The sequence below is a fragment of the Durio zibethinus genome, chromosome 3 (assembly GCF_047325235.1).
Source record: "Durio zibethinus cultivar Kanyao isolate XHJ-2024 chromosome 3, ASM4732523v1, whole genome shotgun sequence".
Taxonomy (NCBI): domain Eukaryota; kingdom Viridiplantae; phylum Streptophyta; class Magnoliopsida; order Malvales; family Malvaceae; genus Durio; species Durio zibethinus.
In genome coordinates this window covers 30,658,369-30,667,890 of record NC_143164.1, presented here as the reverse complement: position 1 = coordinate 30,667,890, position 9,522 = coordinate 30,658,369, and the positions used below count along the sequence as shown (strand labels likewise).

Below are 9,522 nucleotides of genomic sequence, written 5' to 3'. Positions count from 1 at the left end.
TGACTTCAAGTGACAAATTGATGTAGTTGAGCTAACGTGAGTCTCGATACTTCAAATAGGCCTAACACATTATCTTAGGTTAAATGACAAAATTGCCTCACTTGGTTGATGACTCATTTGTTAAGGCAAAAATCTATATTATCGTTATGATCGTAAAATGCTCCTAACAGAACTTAGCTAGCGATGAAAAATATCTAACCACATGAGGGTCCTACCTTTTTTTAGACCACAAAAGTCTCTTTGAATTTTGAAGCAACAAACCAAACCAAATCCTTTATCTTACCAGCAATGCACTTCAATCAGGATAATTTGAAAGTTTTTTTTTACGGACAAAACTTATATTAAGTTTTTTGAAATTAAAAACAATATAATAAAAATTTTAATAAAATATTCAAATTAATAAATTAATATAATTTAATGTAAATATTAATAATATGTAAAAATTATTAAAAATATTATTTATAATTCAAATTTGACTTATACTTATTCAATTGTAAAAATTTTATTAATAGTTTTACTAAAATATTTATCTAAAAAAATGTAAAACTTTATTCAAATTTTACAGATTTAGTTTATATAATGAAAGCTTTCAATTTATAAATTTTAAATTTAAATTTTTATAATTATAATTTTTAATTTTTATGGGATTGTTTCTAACAACTTCGCGACTTCACTTCAAATTCTTTCCATTCGTTTTCCACGTTAAAGAAGTGGACGATATGACACGCAACCCCACCTCTTTGATTTTTTTTTTCTGCTTTGCCAATAAAATTGAATACCAGATTTAGTTTCAAAACAGAAACCTCTTTTAAATGGGAAAACTGCATTCACCCATGACCTTCAAACTTAATAGCTGATAGTAACGAGATTGAACATTGATCATTAAGAACAGAATAACACATGATCATTTAAACTCCAAAAGTAATTAATTTTCATTTTAAGTTGTAATTAACATTCTTTTGAAAAAGAGAAAAGCTGAAGGTAGCTAAAGGGTGAGCTTAAGATCTAATCCATCATCTTCATCTTGTTTTTTCTTGTCATCTTTCTTGTTGTTTGGGCTTGGAAAGATGATGGGTGGCCTCCGAAACTCAATATCCTTAGTAAAATCTGCCCATTCAAAAGTTGGTACCCAACTTGAATGCTCATCATCTAACCTCCTTATCTTGTTTAGCTTTCTATTAGTTATCTTCTCCTCCCTTTGTCCCAGCGCGTCTTTTCTCCTATTACGTGCCTCCTGAAAATTCCTTATCAGGGCAAAGAATTGCTCCATCTTCTGATCTTCTTGCTCCTTATCTTCACCATTGTAGACATGAACTCTCTTCTCGTCGGTTGCCATGTGAAAAAGAAGAGAAAAAACAAAGGGTAAAATTCAGAGCTGAAACAGTAGGCTACTTTGTTTTTTTCTCTAATCGCTGGTAACAGGAGGCTGAAACAGCGTGTACAAGTCCCTCCCGTGTTTTCGCTTCTGCTTACAAATTCTTTCAAATTTGCCCACCTATTTATACGAGGGGAATTTGGCCATCTGGGTCAGATTTAAAAAGACTGACTTGCCCTGGCAGCCAAACTGATCAAGGTTAGGTTGATTTTCTGGGTAATCTAGGGAACTCGGCGCACCCCATGGGGCACAATTAAAACGCGAAATGACGTGCGTAGTGAAGTTGCGTCACTTGGTGACGTGGGTGGGATGTTGATGGCATCGCAACGTTAAGCGATGCAAGCATGTTAACGTAACTCGTATGACGCAATATCAAACCTTAAACAAAGGCGGGCTTTTGGGCTGGCACCCAAAATATCTCCTTGTCCTTATAATCTAACACTCTCTTGGCTTTCTTCTGCTGCCGCCAAGAAAAGCATGTAATAAAAAATCCAGTCTTTTTTAAGACCACCAAAAATTAAGACAACTACACAAAGGCGAATGTAAAAGGTCTTCCCTTGCTAAAAAAAAAAAAACCAACCTCAGAAGACACAATTTATCCAAGTAAAAGAAAAATAGATGCTCAAATACTCCAATTTTTTTCTTTAAAAAAAAATTATAATCTGAGAATGCAAAAATACTCTGTTGTTTCATTTAAATATGAAAGCTCAACTTGAATATAAAATTATAGTAAATTAAATAGTTATTAGATATAAGATAATTTACTTTAATATTTTTTATTTTAAAAAAGTTTCTCATTGAAAATAGGTTTAATTTTAAAACTATTGAGTTTATAAAATAAGATTACTATATAGTTTATGACAAAACAATAAATACTTTAAAATATAAGTAATTTTCTTTTATATTTGAGAATCTAAAAACCTATAATATATAAATGAGAGTTGTATATAAATGAGAGACAGATTTTCCCCAAATACTTCCTGACAATATTTTGTTAAAAAGGATAACCTTTCACAATATAAATCATTTGTACTTGTAAAAATTTGATAATGTTCGTAGTTATTGCCTGTAGGGAATTAACCAATTAGAAAAGAGTTTTTTATTTTAATAAATGTTGATACCTATTAATTAGAGTCCATATTTTTAATTTATATGGTTGAATGGGCTTCCATGGAAGAATATTGTGGAACTTTTGGTTGAAACAATATAATTTTTTTTTTCTTTTAACTTTTGATGGGAATGAATTTGTATTTTTTTAAGATAGATCAACTTACACTGATATAAAAATAAAAATTTTACATTTTTTAAGTATTGATTTTAATAAATTCAAGGGGTAAGAGAAACATATCAAAAAGAGAAAAAAATGATTTAACCTCAACCTTGAATCTATTAAAATTAATCGGTACTCTACATTTGATTTCAGTAGCAGATGAATTTCTCATGTGCAACACATTACCTTTTTCTTTTCGAAAAGTCTTGAACAATGCTTTGTTGGTACATACATGTTTAATCGCACCGAAATCAATCCACCGTGTTTCTTTGTCTTCAATGACATTGATTTCAAAAATTATTACAACAAAGTTTTCTTTACATTAGGTGCTTCTTTTTCCTTTTGATTGCGGGGCAACCTTTTTTGAACTATCCTTGCTTTCCACAATGGAAGCATACATTTTTCTTTTTCTTGTACTTTTTGGCTTTTGGCAAAAGTTTTTTTTTTCTTTGTAGATTGTAGACATCAAATTTTGTCCAAATTGATTTTAAAACAAGAACAAAACAATTTGCTAAGGAATTTTTTATTTACTTGAATCTATTCGGTTTAAACCGGTTCAAACATTACAATTAATTATTGTCTTGATAAACTTTTTGGGGATTTATTATGCCTTCGAATAGGTTGCATGGGTTAAGTCTAATTCTAATTGATTTTGACTTAAAATCACTTAATTTGTCTAAATTATTTGGGCTTGAGGGCCCAATGAAACTTTTGGCCTATCCCATTTTCAATTTTTATTTTTCTAAAAAAATTCAAAAAGTCAAAAAAAAAAAGTAGACAGCTTGAATGGGCAAAACTTTAAACAGCCGAATTCAAGTAATTTGACTGCCCATGCTCTATCACTACCTAATTTGGCAGTAAAAAATTCAGACTTTCTCAAATCTTAAAAAATCTAGGATTTGTTGGGTTTAACTTTTTAAATTGAGCTTGCAATCACAGACAAGAGAATAGGCTAATTCACAAGGGAGGGGGCAAAACTTTACCAAACAAAAACACAACTAGCTTCATAAACCCCTATTATCGAAACACCCCATCACCCATAGCCCCAAGCCACCACCCAACACCAATGAAAAGCACCTTCTACCAGCCTAGCCAAGTCATTCTCTCTCTTATAACCCAACCAAAAACCCATCCTTAAACTACCTAAAATTCACCTTTACCCAAATAGTAATAGAAAACAAAAAGGAAGGAACAAAAAAAAAATCCTCATCCTAGAGGAAGGAGAAATAGTGTCGAACAACTTCTAAAAAAATAAATAAACGAAGATCAAAAAATAAAATAAAAGAGAAAGAGAACCATCACCATTAGTGGTTAACAACGGTAACATTGGTGGTCCACAATGACACTAGTTTTTAGAGATTGGGAACAATGGAAATGGAGAGAATGAAGAAGTTAACGACATACTAAAATTGAAAAAAAATCAAATTATGGGATGTGGTGTTTCGATAGTTAGAAGTTTTTAGTTCTTATTTTAGATCTACTGGTTTAAAGGCATTTTTTAATGAAAATTTGAGCTTGAATTTGTAACGAAAACATTAAGGAGAGAGGTTGGTGAATATTTGGGTTGAAAAGGACATCGGTTCGATGGTTGACGGTGGTCATCGACAGTCAACGTGACAGAACAATCGCAGGAATTGGACTGTTTCAAATGTGGTTGGTGTGCTTGGGAAATTTTTTAAGAAAAAGAGAGTTTTTTTTTTTAAGGGAGTGGAAATGATTTTTTTTAAAAAATTGATTTTATAAGCAATAAAAAAGAAAACTAGGTAGGCTAACCCAACCTGGCGCCTTTTGGCCCGGCTCGCACCATATCTATTAAACCCATTCTTTATGCTGCCGACCTGATTATTATTAGACCTGGCCTAATTGAGCTCCATCTAAGAGCACATTAGATTTGGGCCAATTGAATTTTGGTTGACTTAAAGTTTAAGTCCAAAAAATTTTATTTGGTATATTGTCTACCTTTTTTATATTTTGTTATGTTATTATTTATATTTATTTTCCCTATGTTTTAGATATTCTTGACATTAAGTTTGTTTATGGATCATTAAAGTTGGCAAAAAAATGATAATAAATTTTTAATAAATAATAATAATTTATAATTTAAAAATAATTTTTATAGGGATTTTTTTAAATAAAAAAAAATCATATTTCTAAGTAAAAAATAATTTTGGAGATCCTATTTAGATATTGGAAAAAATCTAAATAATTATTTTTTTATAAAGGAATACTATCTTCAATTTTTTGAAAAGGTTTTTTTTTGTGAATTTTTCATATTATTTTTTAATTTCACATGTTATAACATATAAATTCGTGGACTTATTACTAGATATAAATTTAAGAAGTTACAATTAATCTTTTTTATTTAAATGTGATTGGTCACCTAATGGATCTATCTTTTTGAAAAAGGTTCCAAGTTTGAGTAAAAATTCCTAAAAGAATAGGTTTTTGGTTTGCATTTCAAAACTAAGTTTGGAAGTTCAGTTACATGTGAAAAATGTTATAGTATTTCCATAACACCCATCATAAAATGGTACCAATTAATTCTAAATTATCCTCAATCTTGGGTAGATTGGTTTTTATTTATGGCTTTTATTTCATTTGCATATAATAAAGAATTTTAGGTGTTATCTGTTATTTTGTGGAATTTCTAAAATTTTAATCACCTTAAGAGATTTCAAAGAACACATTTGTTCATTTGAAGAAACTCTGTTGTTGGATTTAGTTTGATTAATTTATTGTTAATCTTCATTTTTATTTTAATTAATTCATTTTATTAAATATATATAAACTTGCTACCATTCTAAAAACATTTAGAAATATTTCTCACCTAAAGATTTCTAAGAAAATCAACAATTCTTGATTTCTTAAAATTTCATCATCAAATTTACTTTATTCTTATTTCAAAATTTTATTTTTATTATTTTTAGAATTTAACCTATCTTTATTATTTACTATCATTGAAATTAACGTATCTTTATTATTTACTATTATTGAAATTCTATATAATCTTATCACTATTCTGGGAAAATTTAAAAATAAATTTCTTATCTAGGAATTTTTAGAGAATCAACCATTATTGATCTCTTAGAATTTCATTGGGTTCCTTTTATTATCAAAAAAATTTATCATTTCTATTTTATTATGTTTGAAAATAAATGTTAATTATTGATATTTAAATTTATTTAACTTTGCTACCATATGGCAAAATAAAAATTTTAGAAAATTAACCATTCTTGTTTTTTGGAATTTCATCATTGGAGAGACTTATTTACCTTTTAAAATATTTAATATTTAAATTATTAGCTTATTTCATTTAAAGCATATTTGAATTCATAACACATTTATACATTTTAATAATATCTAAGTAATTAAAATACTTTCCTACAAATAAGCATGACTAATAAATAAAAGAAATAAGAAAATAAAAATAAACTAAATGAAGATGAGGAAAGAAAGAAATGCCAAGATTTGGAGTAGAAACCTAGACTTCAATCTAGTATGTGATTTTAATAAGCTTAATATCATCTAAAGCTAGGCTTGGACAAGGTGCTAGGCTTGGATTAAAGCTTGTCAAGCCTAAAACCAAAATTCACAGTAGACTAAAAGGTTGTTTTTCGGGCTATAAATTCAAGACATTTTCCTTTCCCTTTTATCCTTTCTTCAAATAACACTTGCCTCTGCTTCTCTTTACAAGTTTAGAAAAATTAACCACTAAACTCTAGTTGCATGCAATCTCAATAGCTTTCCTAATCTCATTTACTTTCTTAAAACTATCTCTTTGACACACCTGATGTTGCTACCAACCATGCTACCTCTTCATTTTTGACCAATAGTACTATTATGGAGTTTGAATTCCCTAACAATAAATTCTTTTCTTCTTTCTTTCCTAACCTTGTTTATCATTTCCTTTGTTTGATTAAAGTTCTTATGATATAAAGGAAATTAGAAACTCTTCAAAGCAATGGTTTTCATCAATCTTGGTGCTTCAACTGTTGAAACCTAATCCCTCATCACCAGTTCAAATCTCTAATACTCAAGAAAACCAAAATCCCAAAACACCTATTTTCTTCAACACTATCTTTAATAAATCAAGATCCATTTTCTCTTTAGTTATCTAGTATTGATTTGATACACCCTGAATCCTAAAGATTACATAGCCTAAATCCAAAATGAATTTATTCTCAATGCAAACAATGTTTCTATGTTTGATTCTTGCTGTCATTATGTGTGGACTATGGCAATTTAGATTATGGGTTATGTGTAACGATGATTGCAAGAGGCTAAGTAAGATTGGTTTAGGTGGAAAAGGTGGTAATTGGCAACTGGGAGTTAGGCCAAACAAAATGGGTTTTTGGTTTTGATCAACCCTGTGTTTTCTTTTGATTTTTTATGCGTTTATTGCCCTCTTTGTTGTGTTAAATACAAGTTTATTTATAAAGGGAAATTGGTAGAGTTTCAAATTGTTTCCAATTCAATTTAAAAAACTAACAATTATCACTTATTATCAAGAATTTCTTAATGAAGACTATCATAAGCCAAATTTCCAACCTAAGCTTTTCAATTTATTCTTTTTATTTTTATAATTTTTATTTTTGAATTAACCAGATAATGAAAGAAAAAGAATGGAAAAACTAATGAGATAAATGAAAATAGATATAGCCAATGATTAACAATAAATCAGATAAGATAAGCAAACTAAAAAAAAAAACAATTACTAAATAAATAATTAGATAAAAATAAATAAAATATAAAATACAAGAAGATAAATAAGATAAAAACGTATATACAGATAAAGTAATAAAAGTAATAACATGAAAAAAATAGAATAATAAAAAATTGGGCTATTGGGCTTGGAATAAGTCCAAGTACAACTGATTTGGACTAAATATGATGTCTACAATTGCCTATTTTTGTACAGTTTTTATGAAACAAGAATTACACAAAAACAAACATTTATTACATTCAAGCTCAAAATATTCAACTTTTCTTTTCCTTTTTTTTTTTTTTTTGCAAAAAGATTCTTCAAGAAGATACTCTCACTAATATAAAAAAAATCAAGATGTTCCTTTAAAACGAAGCACACAAATTTAAAAATTAAGGATGATAGTCGAAAGTTTTGACGATCATACTTGGAGGTTTTATAAATCGTGTCTGAAGACACTGCAAGAAAATAGGGATTCAGTAATTTTTTTTAGTAGTGTTTCTCAACAAACACCGCTATTTGATGTGTAAGTATAAAGTTAGCAACTTTTGTTATATAAACACTACTAAAAAAATATAACGTTTGAAATATAAAGTGCCACTAAATTTAAAATTTAAAACATCATAAAAGAATTATTTTATTTTATTATTTTAAAAATATAAATTTATAAAATTGATCTTAAAATGAATCGCACCATTTTCATTATTTAGTGACATTTTAATTAAAAGTACCGTAAATATAAGACATATAGTGATGTTTTAAGTAAAAACGCCACAAATATGATAGATTTAGTGGCCTGTTTTTTATTAAACACCGCTAAAGTTCATACTTTAGTGGCTTTTATCCGCGTATATGTTCCCAAATTAATACTAATTCACAGGTTTTCCTTTCCCCTTCTACCACAATTTCTTCCCTTTCTTCTTTGTGATACACGGGTTTTCCCTTACCCCCTTTCTCCCAAATTCTTCCCCAAATTAAATCTGCTCTCACTTCTCTATCTTTGTCTCCCTCTTTGTTTGCGATCTCTTTCTGGGGTGTTATAATGTGCGGTTTGATTACCTTTCTTTCTTTTTTTTTTCATAATCTGCACGGGTTTCTGGGCCATTTGCATAATCTGTAAAAGCGCCAAGCTTAGATTATGTTATTTCTGATATGTAACAATTTGGGTTGATAATTTGTTAAGAAATTTGTTTAGTAAACAGGCTTTAGGGTTCGGTGATTTTGTTTTTGGTTAGGTAAAAATTGAGAGAAAAAGGAGCATGGAGTTGCTCTTCAGTCTTCACTTTTCAGCTGGCTTTTTTCTGCAAAGCCAACTTATTTAGAGTTGGTTGTGTTAGGGTTGCTTGGCTCCAGGTTTCGACCAAATTCAATGTAGCATGATTTTATGCTACTGAACCTGCAGATTATTGGTGTTTCTGATATCTTCCTTCTCATTAGCAGACACATCCCAATTCTGCAGTCTCATTAGCTGGAGATTCTGTTTATGTTACAATTGAGATTTGCAATCCCCTTACTAGTGACATTACTGGTAGCATTGTACCTTTCCTTTTGATTTAAGGCTTGGCTTCGAGATTAAAGGGATCGAGAAGTCACATACGTAATTGTTTGCCTCCCAAAAACCATTGGCTGGAACAAAATAAAAGAGAGGTTGGTACAGCACATGTGTAGATTTAAATGAATTCATTGTTCATTTAGATCATCAACTTCTTGTATTTCAATTCATTTTTTATGGATGGTGAAAGGAATCGAGGAATGTGAGTAAATTTCTGATTTACTTAAATGTATATTAAAGAGATTGAATTCAAAGTTTTTATGTTTCATACTTTCCTCAAAGAGAATGAAGTCAGATCAGTGTACAGGAGTTTGTCTAAATTGCTAAATGCTAACATTTTTCATTTTCTTCTCACATTGTAGTATTCACCTAATCTGTTGATTCTGGGCTATTTAGTTGTTATCATCTCTTCACATTTAAGTTAATTGCATTAGCCATTTGCATTTTCTTTTAACCCGGGATATGAGTAGAACTTAAACTGATATCAGAAAGAAAGAAAAAGATCCTATTCTTTGCATTGCCCATTTACTCATTCTTTGTTTTTTTAAATCTTTTTTTATATTTTATATTTACATTTTTATTCTCAATCCTTTTCAGGTGAACATGTTTTTTTGGACTATTTA

At 29.1% G+C, this 9,522-nt stretch overlaps 1 protein-coding gene across 1 annotated transcript; it reads right to left on the bottom strand.

Moving 5' to 3' along the window:
• Positions 1-882: 882 nt before the first annotated feature.
• Positions 883-1,492, bottom strand: LOC111283796 (uncharacterized). Its single transcript, XM_022872416.2, has one exon. The coding sequence runs from the start codon at positions 1,334-1,336 to the stop codon at positions 986-988; it is 351 nt and encodes a 116-aa protein (XP_022728151.1). The 5' UTR covers positions 1,337-1,492; the 3' UTR covers positions 883-985.
• Positions 1,493-9,522: the final 8,030 nt, after the last annotated feature.

What these genes read in the sequence shown, in the direction of transcription:
- LOC111283796 (XM_022872416.2), bottom strand. Translation starts at nt 1,336, where the DNA reads ATGGCAACCGACGAGAAGAGAGTTCATGTCTACAATGGTGAAGATAAG.